General features: G+C 55.8%; 1 protein-coding gene across 1 annotated transcript; it reads left to right on the top strand.

Annotated features, from left to right (window-relative positions):
* Window positions 1-2,110: 2,110 nt before the first annotated feature.
* LOC140110481 (mannosyl-oligosaccharide 1,2-alpha-mannosidase IB-like) lies at window positions 2,111-17,440 on the top strand (the record flags this gene model as incomplete). The annotated part of the gene is made up of 6 exons (XM_072132232.1): window positions 2,111-3,221; window positions 3,353-4,188; window positions 13,064-13,319; window positions 17,002-17,098; window positions 17,205-17,323; window positions 17,402-17,440. Coding segments are annotated over exons 2-6 (819 nt in total), but the record flags the coding sequence as incomplete, so codon positions are not given.
* Window positions 17,441-17,443: the final 3 nt, after the last annotated feature.

The following is a 17,443-nucleotide window of genomic DNA, read 5'->3' on the forward strand; positions in this document are numbered from 1 at the left end:
ACCATGCCACGTTCACAGGCCACAAATCACCTTTCTTCCCCATACTGATGCTCGGGAGAACTGCAGGAGATTGTCCTGACCATGTCTACATGCCTAAATGCACTGCCGCCATGTGATTGGCTGATTAGAAATTAAGTGTTAACGAGCAGTTGGACAGGTGTACCTAATAAAGTGGCCGGTGAGTGTATATACACACCTGTACAGTGCACACAGTTTGCAGCACTATCCCCCTGGGCTGTACAGGTAAGTATAGGGTCAGGTACGTGATGTTCTCGTATACCGCCCTCCGCTCCCCAGGGCATTAACCCTTCATTACCTGTCCCATGAGAGCGACAACATGTGCTGCGCATACAGAATAACACAGAGAGCAGGGGCAGGAGCTGAGGAGATGCCCCCCACAAGTATACCACCATACTGTGCCCCCTCACCCCCCACAAGTATACCACCATACTGTGCCCCCTCACCCCCCACAAGTATACCACCATACTGTGCCCCCTCACCCCCCACAAGTATACCACCATACTGTGCCCCCTCACCCCCAAGTATACCACCATACTGTGCCCCCTCACCCCCCACCTACATCACACCCAGGAGATGAGGTCATACACAATCCACATCACACAGCTCCGTATCTAATCCTGACCTGTGTGATACCAGCTTATGTATCTAATCCTGACCTGTGTGATACCACCTTATGTATCTAATCCTGACCTGTGTGATACCACCTTATGTATCTAATCCTCACCAGTGTGATACCACCCTATGTATCTATGTGAGCTGTGTATCTAATCCTATCCTGTATGATACTGTCTGCTGAGCTGTGTATCTAATCCTATTATGTGTGATACTGTCTGCTGAGCTGTGTATCTAATCCTCTCCTGTGTGATACTGTCTGCTGAGCTGTGTATCTAATCCTCTCCTGTGTGATACTGTCTGCTGAGCTGTGTATCTAATCCTCTCCTGTGTGATACTGTCTGCTGAGCTGTGTATCTAATCCTCTCCTGTGTGATACAGTCTGCTGAGCTGTGTATCTAATCCTCTCCTGTGTGATACTGTCTGCTGAGCTGTGTATCTAATCCTCTCCTGTGTGATACTGCCTGCTGAGCTGTGTATCTAATCATCTCCTGTGTGATACTGTCTGCTGAGCTGTGTATCTAATCATCTCCTGTGTGATACTGTGTGCTGAGCTGTGTATCTAATCCTCTCCTGTGTGATACTGTGTGCTGAGCTCTGTATCTAATCCTCTCCTGTGTGATACTGTGTGCTGAGCTGTGTATCTAATCATCTCCTGTGTGATACTGTGTGCTGAGCTGTGTATCTAATCATCTCCTGTGTGATACTGTGTGCTGAGCTGTGTATCTAATCCTCTCCTGTGTGATACTGTGTGCTGAGCTGTGTATCTAATCCTCTCCTGTGTGATACTGTGTGCTGAGCTGTGTATCTAATCCTCTCCTGTGTGATACTGTGTGCTGAGCTGTGTATCTAATCCTCTCCTGTGTGATACTGTCTGCTGAGCTGTGTATCTAATCATCTCCTGTGTGATACTGTCTGCTGAGCTGTGTATCTAATCATCTCCTGTGTGATACTGTGTGCTGAGCTGTGTATCTAATCCTCTCCTGTGTGATACTGTGTGCTGAGCTATGTATCTAATCCTCTCCTGTGTGATACTGTGTGCTGAGCTGTGTATCTAATCATCTCCTGTGTGATACTGTGTGCTGAGCTGTGTATCTAATCATCTCCTGTGTGATACTGTGTGCTGAGCTGTGTATCTAATCCTCTCCTGTGTGATACTGTCTGCTGAGCTGTGTATCTAATCATCTCCTGTGTGATACTGTGTGCTGAGCTGTGTATCTAATCCTCTCCTGTGTGATACTGTGTGCTGAGCTGTGTATCTAATCCTCTCCTGTGTGATACTTATTACTGTGTGCTGAGCTGTGTATCTAATCCTCTCCTGTGTGATACTGTGTGCTGAGCTGTGTATCTAATCCTATCCAGTGTGATACTTTGCTTGCCCTCACATAGAATGGCGGAAGTAGCACAGGTCATCTACACGTGACCATTGACGCCGGAAGTGACGTCCTTCGGACACTAACTCTATTTCTTAGCAATGATTGGCTGCTGCGAACCTGGCGTCTCCATGGCAGCCCCTCCTCGCTCCGCCCACCCGGCCAAGATGGCGAAAGGACCGACTAACGTATGAGACAGAGGAGGAGCCGCGGAAGATCTCCGGCAGCAGCGGGAGGGCGACACCCGGGACTGCGCATGCTCCCTGCGGACACCGCCTGTGCACCGCCTTAATACGTCCCCCGCAAACCACGTCAGCTCCGGCCGGGCCCGGGGCGCAGCTGGCAGGGAGGGAGGGAGGAAGGGCCGCATCTGCACCGGAACCTGTCAGTGAGGAGGCGCAGCTGGGGCTGGATACCTGTCAGCACTGAGGGACTGCAGCCGCCACTGCCCCTGACAAGCCCGGGTGTGTGTGTGGTGGGCGCCTGTGGTGTGTGAGGTCTCCTCTCTGTGGTGGGCGCCTGTGGTGTGTGAGGTCTCCTCTGTGTGGTGGGCGCCTGTGGTGTGTGAGGTCTCCTCTGTGTGGTGGGCGCCTGTAGTGTGTGAGGTCTCCTCTGTGTTGGCTGCCTCGGGCCTGTGTGGTCTCCTCTGTGGTGTGTGAGGTCTCCTCTGTGTTGGCCGCCCCTGGCCTGTGTGGTCTCCTCTGTAGTGAGTGAGGTCTCCTCTGTGTTGGCCACCCCGGGCCTGTGAGGTCTCCTCTGTGTTGGCCGCCCCTGGCCTGTGTGGTCTCCTCTGTGGCGTGTGAGGTCTCCTCTGTGTTGGCCACCCCTGGCCTGTGTGGTCTCCTCGGTGTTGGCTGCCTCAGGCCTGTGTGGTCTCCTCTGTGGCGTGTGAGGTCTCCTCTGTGTTGGCCGCCCCTGGCCTGTGTGGTCTCCTCTGTGTTGGCTGCCTCGGGTCTGTGAGGTCTCCTCTGTGGCGTGTGAGGTCTCCTCTGTGTTGGCCGCTCTGGGCCTGTGTGGTCTCCTCTGTAGTGAGTGAGGTCTCCTCTGTGTTGGCCGCTCTGGGCCTGTGTGGTCTCCTCTGTGTTGGCCTCCCCGGGCCTGTGTGGTCTCCTCTGTGGTGTGTGAGGTCTCCTCTGTGTTGGCTGCCTCGGGCCTGTGTGGTCTCCTCTGTGGCCTGTGAGGTCTCCTCTGTGTTGGCCTCCCCGGGCCTGTGAGGTCTCCTCTGTAGTGAGTTAGGTCTCCTCTGTGTTGGCCACCCCTGGCCTGTGTGGTCTCCTCTGTAGTGAGTTAGGTCTCCTCTGTGTTGGCCACCCCTGGCCTGTGTGGTCTCCTCTGTAGTGAGTGAGGTCTCCTCTGTGTTGGCCTCCCCGGGCCTGTGAGGTCTCCTCTGTGTTGGCCTCCCCGGGCCTGTGAGGTCTCTTCTGTAGTGAGTGAGGTCTCCTCTGTGTTGGCCACCCCTGGCCTGTGTGGTCTCCTCTGTAGTGAGTTAGGTCTCCTCTGTGTTGGCCGCCCCGGGCCTGTGTGGTCTCCTCTGTAGTGAGTGAGGTCTCCTCTGTGTTGGCCACCCCTGGCCTGTGTGGTCTCCTCTGTAGTGAGTGAGGTCTCCTCTGTGTTGGCCTCCCCGGGCCTGTGAGGTCTCCTCTGTGTTGGCCTCCCCGGGCCTGTGAGGTCTCCTCTGTGTTGGCCGCTCTGGGCCTGTGTGGTCTCCTCTGTGGCGTGTGAGGTCTCCTCTGTGTTGGCCGCCCCTGGCCTGTGTGGTCTCCTCTGTGGTGTGTGAGGTCTCCTCTGTGTTGGGTGCCCGGGTGTGACACCTGGTGGGCGCTGTGTGTTCTCTCCCTCAATGCATTGTACATTTGGCATCACCTGATTGAGACATGACCACCCCGGCGCTGCTCCCTCTATCGGGGCGCAGGATCCCCCCGCTCAGCCTGGGCACCTCCTCCATCCCCCACCACCGCGCCACCCTGCGGCTGTCAGAGAAGTTCATCCTGCTCCTCATCCTCAGCGCCTTCATCACCCTCTGCTTTGGCGCCTTCTTCTTCCTGCCGGACTCCTCCAAACACAAACGCTTTGACCTGGGCCTGGAGGACGTCCTCATCCCCCACATCGACTCCGAGAAGGGCGACAAGAGCGCCGGGGGCTTCCTCATCCACGGCCTGGGCCACGACCAGCACCGGCACAGGTAAGAGCAGCCAGGGCGTGAGGGGCCGCACCCAATCATAATGTGCAGAACCCCCCGACTGCAACCACATGACACTACCCAGTGCCCCCATCAGCCGGGGACGCAGCTACTTACCGAGGGTCCCCCCCCCATCCTCCTGTGTCTGGGGATCCCCTGGCCTGGGGTCCTCTCTAAGTTGCAGGGGTGACTTGTTCTAGTGCATCACAGTCCCTGGCAGTGAAATGGTTACTGGTATTAGAGCCTCTGGGGGCCCCTCGTCCCCCGCTAATCTCTCATTACATCTGCTCTAACAGCACAGAGGATACAGGGAGCCCCCACCAGCCGCCGGTAACTAGGACATGTACATGGGGAGGCGGCACCCCGAGAGCAACTAACCAATCATACACCAGGAGGACACAAACATTGGGTTCCCAACAACTGCACCAGCAGCAGAATAGTGAGTGCAGCTCTGGAGTATAATACAGGATGTAACTCAGGATCAGTACAGGATAAGTAATGTCATGTATGTACACAGTGACTGCACCAGCAGCAGAATAGTGAGTGCAGCTCTGGGGTATAATACAGGATGTAACTCAGGATCAGTACAGGATAAGTAATGTCATGTATGTACACAGTGACTGCACCAGCAGCAGAATAGTGAGTGCAGCTCTGGGGTATAATACAGGATGTAACTCAGGATCAGTACAGGATAAGTAATGTCATGTATGTACACAGTGACAGCACCAGCAGCAGAATAGTGAGTGCAGCTCTGGGGTATAATACAGGATGTAACTCAGGATCAGTACAGGATAAGTAATGTCATTTATGTACACAGTGACTGCACCAGCAGCAGAATAGAGAGTGCAGCTCTGGGGTATAATACAGGATGTAACTCAGGATCAGTACAGGATAAGTAATGTCATGTATGTACACAGTGACTGCACCAGCAGCAGAATAGTGAGTGCAGCTCTGGAGTATAATACAGGATGTAACTCAGGATCAGTACAGGATAAGTAATGTCATGTATGTACACAGTGACTGCACCAGCAGCAGAATAGTGAGTGCAGCTCTGGGGTATAATACAGGATGTAACTCAGGATCAGTACAGGATAAGTAATGTCATGTATGTACACAGTGACTGCACCAGCAGCAGAATAGTGAGTGCAGCTCTGGTGTATAATACAGGATGTAACTCAGGATCAGTACAGGATAAGTAATGTCATGTATGTACACAGTGACTGCACCAGCAGCAGAATAGTGAGTGCAGCTCTGGGGTATAATACAGGATGTAACTCAGGATCAGTACAGGATAAGTAATGTCATGTATGTACAGTGACTGCACCAGCAGCAGAATAGTGAGTGCAGCTCTGGGGTATAATACAGGATGTAACTCAGGATCAGTACAGGATAAGTAATGTCATGTATGTACACAGTGACTGCACCAGCAGCAGAATAGTGAGTGCAGCTCTGGGGTATAATACAGGATGTAACTCAGGATCAGTACAGGATAAGTAATGTCATGTATGTACACAGTGACTGCACCAGCAGCAGAATAGTGAGTGCAGCTTTGGGGTATAATACAGGATGTAACTCAGGATGAGTACAGGATAAGTAATGTCATGTATGTACACAGTGACTGCACCAGCAGCAGAATAGTGAGTGCAGCTCTGGGGTATAATACAGGATGTAACTCAGGATCAGTACAGGATAAGTAATGTCATGTATGTACATTGTGACTGCACCAGCAGCAGAATAGTGAGTGCAGCTCTGGAGTATAATACAGGATGTAACTCAGGATCAGTACAGGATAAGTAATGTCATGTATGTACACAGTGACTGCACCAGCAGCAGAATAGTGAGTGCAGCTTTGGGGTATAATACAGGATGTAACTCAGGATGAGTACAGGATAAGTAATGTCATGTATGTACACAGTGACTGCACCAGCAGCAGAATAGTGAGTGCAGCTCTGGGGTATAATACAGGATGTAACTCAGGATCAGTACAGGATAAGTAATGTCATGTATGTACACAGTGACTGCACCAGCAGCAGAATAGTGAGTGCAGCTCTGGAGTATAATACAGGATGTAACTCAGGATCAGTACAGGATAAGTAATGTCATGTATGTACACAGTGACTGCACCAGCAGCAGAATAGTGAGTGCAGCTCTGGGGTATAATACAGGATGTAACTCAGGATCAGTACAGGATAAGTAATGTCATATATGTACACAGTGACTGCACCAGCAGCAGAATAGTGAGTGCAGCTCTGGGGTATAATACAGGATGTAACTCAGGATCAGTACAGGATAAGTAATGTCATGTATGTACACAGTGACTGCACCAGCAGCAGAATAGTGAGTGCAGCTCTGGAGTATAATGCAGGATGTAACTCAGGATCAGTACAGGATAAGTAATGTCATGTATGTACACAGTGACTGCACCAGCAGCAGAATAGTGAGTGCAGCTCTGGTGTATAATACAGGATGTAACTCAGGATCAGTACAGGATAAGTAATGTCATGTATGTACACAGTGACTGCACCAGCAGCAGAATAGTGAGTGCAGCTCTGGGGTATAATACAGGATGTAACTCAGGATCAGTACAGGATAAGTAATGTCATGTATGTACACAGTGACTGCACCAGCAGCAGAATAGTGAGTGCAGCTCTGGGGTATAATACAGGATGTAACTCAGGATCAGTACAGGATAAGTAATGTCATGTATGTACACAGTGACTGCACCAGCAGCAGAATAGTGAGTGCAGCTCTGGAGTATAATACAGGATGTAACTCAGGATCAGTACAGGATAAGTAATGTCATGTATGTACACAGTGACTGCACCGGCAGCAGAATAGTGAGTGCAGCTCTGGGGTATAATACAGGATGTAACTCTGGATCAGTACAGGATAAGTAATGTCATGTATGTACACAGTGACTGCACCAGCAGCAGAATAGTGAGTGCAGCTCTGGAGTATAATACAGGATGTAACTCAGGATCAGTACAGGATAAGTAATGTCATGTATGTACACAGTGACTGCACCAGCAGCAGAATAGTGAGTGCAGCTCTGGAGTATAATACAGGATGTAACTCCGGATCAGTACAGGATAAGTAATGTCATGTATGTACACAGTGACTGCACCAGCAGCAGAATAGTGAGTGCAGCTCTGGTGTATAATACAGGATGTAACTCAGGATCAGTACAGGATAAGTAATGTCATGTATGTACACAGTGACTGCACCAGCAGCAGAATAGTGAGTGCAGCTCTGGGGTATAATACAGGATGTAACTCAGGATCAGTACAGGATAAGTAATGTCATGTATGTACACAGTGACTGCCCCAGCAGCAGAATAGTGAGTGCAGCTCTGGGGTATAATACAGGATGTAACTCAGGATCAGTACAGGATAAGTAATGTCATGTATGTACACAGTGACTGCACCAGCAGCAGAATAGTGAGTGCAGCTCTGGAGTATAATACAGGATGTAACTCAGGATCAGTACAGGATAAGTAATGTCATGTATGTACACAGTGACTGCACCAGCAGCAGAATAGTGAGTGCAGCTCTGGAGTATAATACAGGATGTAACTCAGGATCAGTACAGGATAAGTAATGTCATGTATGTACACAGTGACTGCACCAGCAGCAGAATAGTGAGTGCAGCTCTGGTGTATAATACAGGATGTAACTCAGGATCAGTACAGGATAAGTAATGTCATGTATGTACACAGTGACTGCACCAGCAGCAGAATAGTGAGTGCAGCTCTGGGGTATAACACAGGATGTAACTCAGGATGAGTACAGGATAAGTAATGTCATGTATGTACACAGTGACTGCACCAGCAGCAGAATAGTGAGTGCAGCTCTGGGGTATAATACAGGATGTAACTCAGGATCAGTACAGGATAAGTAATGTCATGTATGTACACAGTGACTGCACCAGCAGCAGAATAGTGAGTGCAGCTCTGGGGTATAATACAGGATGTAACTCAGGATCAGTACAGGATAAGTAATGTCATGTATGTACACAGTGACTGCACCAGCAGCAGAATAGTGAGTGCAGCTCTGGAGTATAATACAGGATGTAACTCAGGATCAGTACAGGATAAGTAATGTCATGTATGTACACAGTGACTGCACCAGCAGCAGAATAGTGAGTGCAGCTCTGGGGTATAATACAGGATGTAACTCAGGATCAGTACAGGATAAGTAATGTCATATATGTACACAGTGACTGCACCAGCAGCAGAATAGTGAGTGCAGCTCTGGGGTATAATACAGGATGTAACTCAGGATCAGTACAGGATAAGTAATGTCATATATGTACACAGTGACTGCACCAGCAGCAGAATAGTGAGTGCAGCTCTGGTGTATAATACAGGATGTAACTCAGGATCAGTACAGGATAAGTAATGTCATGTATGTACACAGTTACTGCACCAGCAGCAGAATAGTGAGTGCAGCTCTGGGGTATAATACAGGATGTAACTCAGGATCAGTACAGGATAAGTAATGTCATGTATGTACACAGTGACTGCACCAGCAGCAGAATAGTGAGTGCAGCTCTGGGGTATAATACAGGATGTAACTCAGGATCAGTACAGGATAAGTAATGTCATGTATGTACACAGTGACTGCACCAGCAGCAGAATAGTGAGTGCAGCTCTGGAGTATAATACAGGATGTAACTCAGGATCAGTACAGGATAAGTAATGTCATGTATGTACACAGTGACTGCACCGGCAGCAGAATAGTGAGTGCAGCTCTGGGGTATAATACAGGATGTAACTCTGGATCAGTACAGGATAAGTAATGTCATGTATGTACACAGTGACTGCACCGGCAGCAGAATAGTGAGTGCAGCTCTGGGGTATAATACAGGATGTAACTCTGGATCAGTACAGGATAAGTAATGTCATGTATGTACACAGTGACTGCACCAGCAGCAGAATAGTGAGTGCAGCTCTGGAGTATAATACAGGATGTAACTCAGGATCAGTACAGGATAAGTAATGTCATGTATGTACACAGTGACTGCACCAGCAGCAGAATAGTGAGTGCAGCTCTGGAGTATAATACAGGATGTAACTCAGGATCAGTACAGGATAAGTAATGTCATGTATGTACACAGTGACTGCACCAGCAGCAGAATAGTGAGTGCAGCTCTGGTGTATAATACAGGATGTAACTCAGGATCAGTACAGGATAAGTAATGTCATGTATGTACACAGTGACTGCACCAGCAGCAGAATAGTGAGTGCAGCTCTGGTGTATAATACAGGATGTAACTCAGGATCAGTACAGGATAAGTAATGTCATGTATGTACACAGTGACTGCACCAGCAGCAGAATAGTGAGTGCAGCTCTGGGGTATAATACAGGATGTAACTCAGGATCAGTACAGGATAAGTAATGTCATGTATGTACACAGTGACTGCCCCAGCAGCAGAATAGTGAGTGCAGCTCTGAGGTATAATACAGGATGTAACTCAGGATCAGTACAGGATAAGTAATGTCATGTATGTACACAGTGACTGCACCAGCAGCAGAATAGTGAGTGCAGCTCTGGAGTATAATACAGGATGTAACTCAGGATCAGTACAGGATAAGTAATGTCATGTATGTACACAGTGACTGCACCAGCAGCAGAATAGTGAGTGCAGCTCTGGAGTATAATACAGGATGTAACTCAGGATCAGTACAGGATAAGTAATGTCATGTATGTACACAGTGACTGCACCAGCAGCAGAATAGTGAGTGCAGCTCTGGTGTATAATACAGGATGTAACTCAGGATCAGTACAGGATAAGTAATGTCATGTATGTACACAGTGACTGCACCAGCAGCAGAATAGTGAGTGCAGCTCTGGGGTATAATACAGGATGTAACTCAGGATCAGTACAGGATAAGTAATGTCATGTATGTACACAGTGACTGCACCAGCAGCAGAATAGTGAGTGCAGCTCTGGAGTATAATACAGGATGTAACTCAGGATCAGTACAGGATAAGTAATGTCATGTATGTACACAGTGACTGCACCAGCAGCAGAATAGTGAGTGCAGCTCTGGAGTATGATGCACAATGATGATGTAGTTACTATATGTTCTAGCAGCTGCAGAGTCTGGGGTCCGGTACGTGGCCCCTCAGTCTCTGTCTTTTTCGTGTTCTGGCTGTGATCCGGTTGTTGGGCTGGTGCTGGGTCCAGGTTAGGGCAGTACCGGTGCAATGCTCTGCAGTGGGGTAATGATACTGGTGTATATAGATAGGGGGGGGAACTTGTTTTCTGTCTTGTCATCTCCCAGACTCCTCCCCTTCCTCTGCTGCGGCTGATTGTCTCTGTGGGACTGTAGTATGTTACCACAAGGAGATGGTAGGATTCTAACTCTGGAGGGAGGGGCGGGTCATGTGTTGCTGCTGCCTGCTCTCTCTGGAGGGAGGGGCGGGTCATGTGCTGCTGCTGCCTGCTCTCTCTGGAGGGAGGGGCGGCTCACGTGCGGCTGCTGCCTGCTCTCTCTGGAGGGAGGGGCAGGTCATGTTTTGCTGCTGCCTGCTCTCTCTGGAGGGAGGGGCGGGTCACGTGCTGCTGCTGCTGCTGCCTGCTCTCTCTGGTGGGAGGGGCGGGTCACGTGCTGCTGCCTGCTCTCTCTGGAGGGAGGGGCGGGTCACGTGCTGCTGCCTGCTCTCTCTGGAGGGAGGGGCGGGTCACGTGCTGCTGCTGCTGCTGCCTGCTCTCTCTGGAGGGAGGGGCGGGTCACGTGCTGCTGCTGCTGCTGCCTGCTCTCTCTGGAGGGAGGGGCGGGTCACGTGCTGCTGCTGCTGCTGCCTGCTCTCTCTGGAGGGAGGGGCGGGTCACGTGCTGCTGCTGCTGCTGCCCTCTCTGGAGGGAGGGGCGGGTCACGTGCTGCTGCTGCTGCTGCCTGCTCTCTCTGGAGGGAGGGGCGGGTCACGTGCTGCTGCTGCTGCTGCCTGCTCTCTCTGGAGGGAGGGGCGGGTCACGTGCTGCTGCTGCTGCCTGCTCTCTCTGGAGGGAGGGGCGGGTCACGTGCTGCTGCTGCCTGCTCTCTCTGGAGGGAGGGGCGGGTCACGTGCTGCTGCTGCTGCCTGCTCTCTCTGGAGGGAGGGGCGGGTCACGTGCTGCTGCTGCTGCCTGCTCTCTCTGGAGGGAGGGGCGGGTCACGTGCTGCTGCTGCTGCTGCTGCCTGCTCTCTCTGGAGGGAGGGGCGGGTCACGTGCTGCTGCTGCTGCTGCTGCCTGCTCTCTCTGGAGGGAGGGGCGGGTCACGTGCTGCTGCTGCTGCTGCTGCCTGCTCTCTCTGGAGGGAGGGGCGGGTCACGTGCTGCTGCTGCTGCTGCTGCCTGCTCTCTCTGGAGGGAGGGGCGGGTCACGTGCTGCTGCCTGCTCTCTCTGGAGGGAGGGGCGGGTCACGTGCTGCTGCTGCCTGCTCTCTCTGGAGGGAGGGGCGGGTCACGTGCTGCTGCTGCTGCCTGCTCTCTCTGGAGGGAGGGGCGGGTCACGTGCTGCTGCTGCTGCCTGCTCTCTCTGGAGGGAGGGGCGGGTCACGTGCTGCTGCTGCTGCCTGCTCTCTCTGGAGGGAGGGGCGGGTCACGTGCTGCTGCTGCTGCTGCCTGCTCTCTCTGGAGGGAGGGGCGGGTCACGTGCTGCTGCTGCTGCTGCCTGCTCTCTCTGGAGGGAGGGGCGGGTCACGTGCTGCTGCTGCTGCTGCCTGCTCTCTGGAGGGAGGGGCGGGTCACGTGCTGCTGCTGCTGCTGCCTGCTCTCTCTGGAGGGAGGGGCGGGTCACGTGCTGCTGCTGCTGCTGCCTGCTCTCTGGAGGGAGGGGCGGGTCACGTGCTGCTGCTGCTGCTGCCTGCTCTCTCTGGAGGGAGGGGCGGGTCACGTGCTGCTGCTGCTGCTGCCTGCTCTCTCTGGGGGGTTGTTGAGGTCATGTGATTGTATGTGTGTGTAGCTAGCAGGAGCCTTGTGTCTGTGGATGAAGAGGTTTTTCTGCTAACAATAATGAGTTACAAGATCTCCCATGTTCCCTATCAGTTCCTCCATCCCAGTCTGTGATTCAGCAGAGCATGCTTTGTCCACGCTCCTCTGCAGCCCCTTCCTCCACCTTCTGCTCTCCAGACCCAATCCACACAGCAGGGAAGCTGACTGCCCTCAGTGCTCATACAGCACAGACAGTACATTTCATGTAACCTTTTCACTGCTGGTTTGTACTACTTCTTACATGCTGCAAGCTCCTCCTTGTGCTGAAGGCTGCCGGGTAGTCGCTATGTCCTGCATGTGCAGACTATGCTGAGCTCCCGGGATTATCCTGTAGGGATCTCGCTGGTGTAGAGTTATGTATAGAGATCACTAAACAGACAAAATGACCGACCGAGAAAATAAACACCAGAAAAACCAAGAACCTGCAGGAGATTTCCCATAGAAGTGACCGCTCTCAGATCTGCGCTGGGCCCTTCCTGCTCAACGTAGCTCTGGATGAATACTCCTGATGCTGGAGGCTGTACCCCCTGCACCCCGGCATTGTGTCCCAGCTCTGGATGAATAGTCCTGATGCTGGAGGCTGTACCCCCTGCACCCCGGCATTGTACCCCGGCTCTGGATGAATAGTCCTGATGCTGGAGGCTGTACCCCCTGCACCCCGGCATTGTGTCCCAGCTCTGGATGAATAGTCCTGGTGCTGGAGGCTGTACCCCCTGCACCCCAGCATTGTACCCCAGCTCTGGATGAATAGTCCTGATGCTGGAGGCTGTACCCCCTGCACCCCGGCATTGTACCCCAGCTCTGGTGTGGGGGGGCTGCCAGGGCGCGGCAGTGTGAGGATGTGACCCACTGAATGTTTTGGTCGCAGTTTTCCATGTTGTTTTCTCTTTTTCCCGCAGGGAGGAGGAGGAGCAGCTGAGGAATAAGATCCGTGCGGACCACGAGCGCGCCCTGGAGGAGGCCAAGGAGAAGCTGAAGAAGTCGCGAGACGAAATACGGGCCGAGATCCAGACCGAGAAGAACAAACTGCAGGAGGAGCTGAAGAAGAAAGACAACCCGCCCGTGCCCCTGGCCCCAGTGCCCAACCTGCCCGAGCTGAAGAATGGGGACCCCGGGGATCCCGACATCCGGGAGAAACGGGACAAGATCAAAGAGGTGACTGTGCAGGAGGCTGGGCCCAGGGTGGTGAGGGGAGGAGCTGACTGTGCAGGAGGCTGGGCCCAGGGTGGTGAGGGGAGGAGCTGACTGCGCAGGAGGCTGGGCCCAGGGTGGTGAGGGGAGGAGCTGACTGCACAAGAGGCTGGGCCCAGGGTGGTGAGGGGAGGAGCTGACTGTGCAGGAGGCGGGGCCCAGGGTGGTGAGGGGAGGAGCTGACTGCACAGGAGGCAGGGCCCAGGATGGTGAGGGGAGGAGCTGACTGGGCAGGAGGCTGGGCCCAGGGTGGTGAGGGGAGGAGCTGCCTGCGCAGGAGGCTGGGCCCAGGGTGGTGAGGGGAGGAGCTGCCTGCGCAGGAGGCTGGGCCCAGGGTGGTGAGGGGAGGAGCTGACTGCACAAGAGGCTGGGCCCAGGGTGGTGAGGGGAGGAGCTGACTGCAGGATTCGGTGCCAGGGTGGTGAGGGGAGGAGCTGACTGCGCAGGAGGCTGGGCACAGGGTGGTGAGGGGAGGAGCTGACTGCACAGGAGGCTGGGCGCAGGGTGGTGAGGGGAGGAGCTGACTGCACAGGAGGCTGGGCGCAGGGTGGTGAGGGGAGGAGGTAACTGCACAGGAGGCTGGGCCCAGGGTGGTGAGGGGAGGAGCTGCCTGCGCAGGAGGCTGGGCACAGGGTGGTGAGGGGAGGAGCTGCCTGCACAGGAGGCTGGGCGCAGGGTGGTGAGGGGAGGAGCTGACTGCACAGGAGGCTGGGCGCAGGGTGGTGAGGGGAGGAGGTAACTGCACAGGAGGCTGGGCCCAGGGTGGTGAGGGGAGGAGCTGACTGTGCAGGAGGGGGGGCCCAGGGTGGTGAGGGGAGGAGCTGACTGCGCAGGAGGCGGGGCCCTGGGTGGTGAGGGGAGGAGCTGACTGCACAGGAGGCGGGGCCCAGGGTGGTGAGGAGAGGAGCTTACTGGGCAGGAGGCTGGGCCCATGGTGGTGAGGGGAGGAGCTGACTGCACAGGAGGCTGGGCCCAGGGTGGTGAGAGGAGGAGCTGACTGTGCAGGAGGCGGGGCCCTGGGTGGTGAGGGGAGGAGCTGACTGCACAGGAGGCTGGGCCCAGGGTGGTGAGGGGAGGAGCTGACTGTGCAGGAGTCTGGGCCCAGGGTGGGGAGTGGAGGAGCTTACTGCACTGGAGGTGGGGCCCAGGGTGGTGAGGGGAGGAGCTGACTGCACAGGAGGCTGGGCCCAGGGTGGTGAGGGGAGGAGCTGACTGCACAGGAGGAGGGGCCCAGGGTGGTGAGGGGAGGAGCTGACTGCAGGAGGCTGGGCCCAGGGCGGTGAGGGGACGAGGTAACTGCACAGGAGGCTGGGCGCAGGGTGGTGAGGGGAGGAGCTTACTGGGCAGGAGGCTGGGCCCAGGGTGGTGAGGGGAGGAGCTGACTGCACAGGAGGCTGGGCCCAGGGTGGTGAGGGGAGGAGCTGACTGTGCAGGAGGCGGGGCCCCGGGTGGTGAGGGGAGGAGCTGACTGCACAGGAGGCTGGGCCCAGGGTGGTGAGGAGAGGAGCTTACTGGGCAGGAGGCTGGGCCCCGGGTGGTGAGGGGAGGAGCTGACTGCACAGGAGGCTGGGCCCAGGGTGGTGAGAGGAGGAGCTGACTGTGCAGGAGGCGGGGCCCCGGGTGGTGAGGGGAGGAGCTGACTGCACAGGAGGCGGGGCCCAGGGTGGTGAGGAGAGGAGCTTACTGGGCAGGAGGCTGGGCCCAGGGTGGTGAGAGGAGGAGCTGACTGCACAAGAGGCTGGGCCCAGGGTGGTGAGGGGAGGAGCTGACTGCACAGGAGGCTGGGCCCAGGGTGGTGAGGGGAGGAGCTGACTGTGCAGGAGTCTGGGCCCAGGGTGGGGAGTGGAGGAGCTGACTGCACTGGAGGTGGGGCCCAGGGTGGTGAGGGGAGGAGCTGACTGCGCAGGAGGCTGGGCCCAGGGTGGTGAGGGGAGGAGCTGACTGCACAGGAGGAGGGGCCCAGGGTGGTGAGGGGAGGAGCTGACTGCACAAGAGGCTGGGCCCAGGGTGGTGAGGGGAGGAGCTGACTGCACAGGAGGCTGGGCCCAGGGTGGTGAGGGGAGGAGCTGACTGCACAGGAGGCTGGGCCCAGGGTGGTGAGGGGAGGAGCTGACTGCACAGGAGGCTGGGCCCAGGGTGGTGAGGGGAGGAGCTGACTGCACAGGAGGCTGGGCCCAGGGTGGTGAGGGGAGGAGCTGACTGCACAGGAGGCTGGGCCCAGGGTGGTGAGGGGAGGAGCTGACTGCACAGGAGGCTGGGCCCAGGGTGGTGAGGGGAGGAGCTGACTGCACAGGAGGTGGGGCCCAGGGTGGTGAGGAGAGGAGCTTACTGGGCAGGAGGCTGGGCCCAGGGTGGTGAGGGGAGGAGCTGACTGCACAGGAGGCTGGGCCCAGGGTGGTGAGGGGAGGAGCTGACTGCACAGGAGGCTGGGCACAGGGTGGTGAGAGGAGGAGCTGACTGTGCAGGAGGCGGGGCCCCGGGTGCTGAGGGGAGGAGCTGACTGTGCAGGAGGTGGGGCCCCGGGTGCTGAGGGGAGGAGCTGACTGCACAGGAGGTGGGGCCCCGGGTGCTGAGGGGAGGAGCTGACTGCGCAGGAGGCTGGGCCCAGGGTGGTGAGGGGAGGAGCTGACTGCACAGGAGGCTGGGCCCTGGGTGGTGAGGGGAGGAGCTGACTGCACAGGAGGCTGGGCCCAGGGTGGTGAGGGGAGGAGCTGACTGCACAGGAGGCTGGGCCCAGGGTGGTGAGGGGAGGAGCTGACTGCACAGGAGGCTGGGCCCAGGGTGGTGAGGGGAGGAGCTGACTGCACAGGAGGCTGGGCCCAGGGTGGTGAGGGGAGGAGCTGACTGCACAGGAGGTGGGGCCCAGGGTGGTGAGGAGAGGAGCTTACTGGGCAGGAGGCTGGGCCCAGGGTGGTGAGGGGAGGAGCTGACTGCACAGGAGGCTGGGCCCAGGGTGGTGAGGGGAGGAGCTGACTGCACAGGAGGCTGGGCCCAGGGTGGTGAGAGGAGGAGCTGACTGTGCAGGAGGCGGGGCCCCGGGTGCTGAGGGGAGGAGCTGACTGTGCAGGAGGTGGGGCCCCGGGTGCTGAGGGGAGGAGCTGACTGCACAGGAGGTGGGGCCCCGGGTGCTGAGGGGAGGAGCTGACTGCGCAGGAGGCTGGGCCCAGGGTGGTGAGGGGAGGAGCTGACTGCACAGGAGGCTGGGCCCTGGGTGGTGAGGGGAGGAGCTGACTGCACAGGAGGCTGGGCCCAGGGTGGTGAGGGGAGGAGCTGACTGCACAGGAGGCTGGGCCCAGGGTGGTGAGGGGAGGAGCTGACTGCACAGGAGGAGGGGCCCAGGGTGGTGAGGGGAGGAGCTGACTGCAGGAGGCAGGGCCCAGGGTGGTGAAGGGAGGAGCTGACTGCAGGATTCGGTGCCAGGGTGGTGAGGGGAGGAGCTGACTGCAGGATTCGGTGCCAGGGTGGTGAGGGGAGGAGCTGACTGCGCAGAAGGTTGGGACCAGCGTGGGAAGGGGAAGGAGCTGACTGCAGGAGGCGGGTCCCAGGATGGTGAGGGGAGGAGCTGACTGCGCAGGAGGCTGGGCCCAGGATATTATCCGATATTGCGGCACAGGACATGATATAAGACGTGTTCTTCCTCCGGCAGATGATGAAACACGCCTGGGACAATTACAGACAATACGGCTGGGGACACAACGAGCTGAGGCCCATCGCCCGGAAGGGTCACTCCACGAATATATTTGGTGAGTGCCATACATTCCGCTGCCCCCCCCCAGTGCTGTGCACAGTAGGTCAGGTGCTGCCCCCTCAGGCCTGCTCTGGTATTACATCTCCTGTCGGCCCCTGCAGGTAACTCTCAGATGGGGGCCACCATTGTGGATGCGCTGGACACCCTGTACATCATGGGGCTCCTGGATGAATTCCGCGATGGTCAGGAGTGGGTGGCCAACAACCTGGACTTTGGTGTGGTAAGTACTGGCAGCGCCCCGGGTGTGTGCTGCGCCCCCTGCTGGCGGCTCACGGTTCTGCCCTTCCTTGTCTTCCAGAACGCTGAGGTGTCCGTATTCGAGGTCAACATTCGCTTCATC

Source organism: Engystomops pustulosus, unplaced genomic scaffold (genome assembly GCF_040894005.1).
Source record: "Engystomops pustulosus unplaced genomic scaffold, aEngPut4.maternal MAT_SCAFFOLD_285, whole genome shotgun sequence".
In the NCBI taxonomy this organism is placed as follows: domain Eukaryota; kingdom Metazoa; phylum Chordata; class Amphibia; order Anura; family Leptodactylidae; genus Engystomops; species Engystomops pustulosus.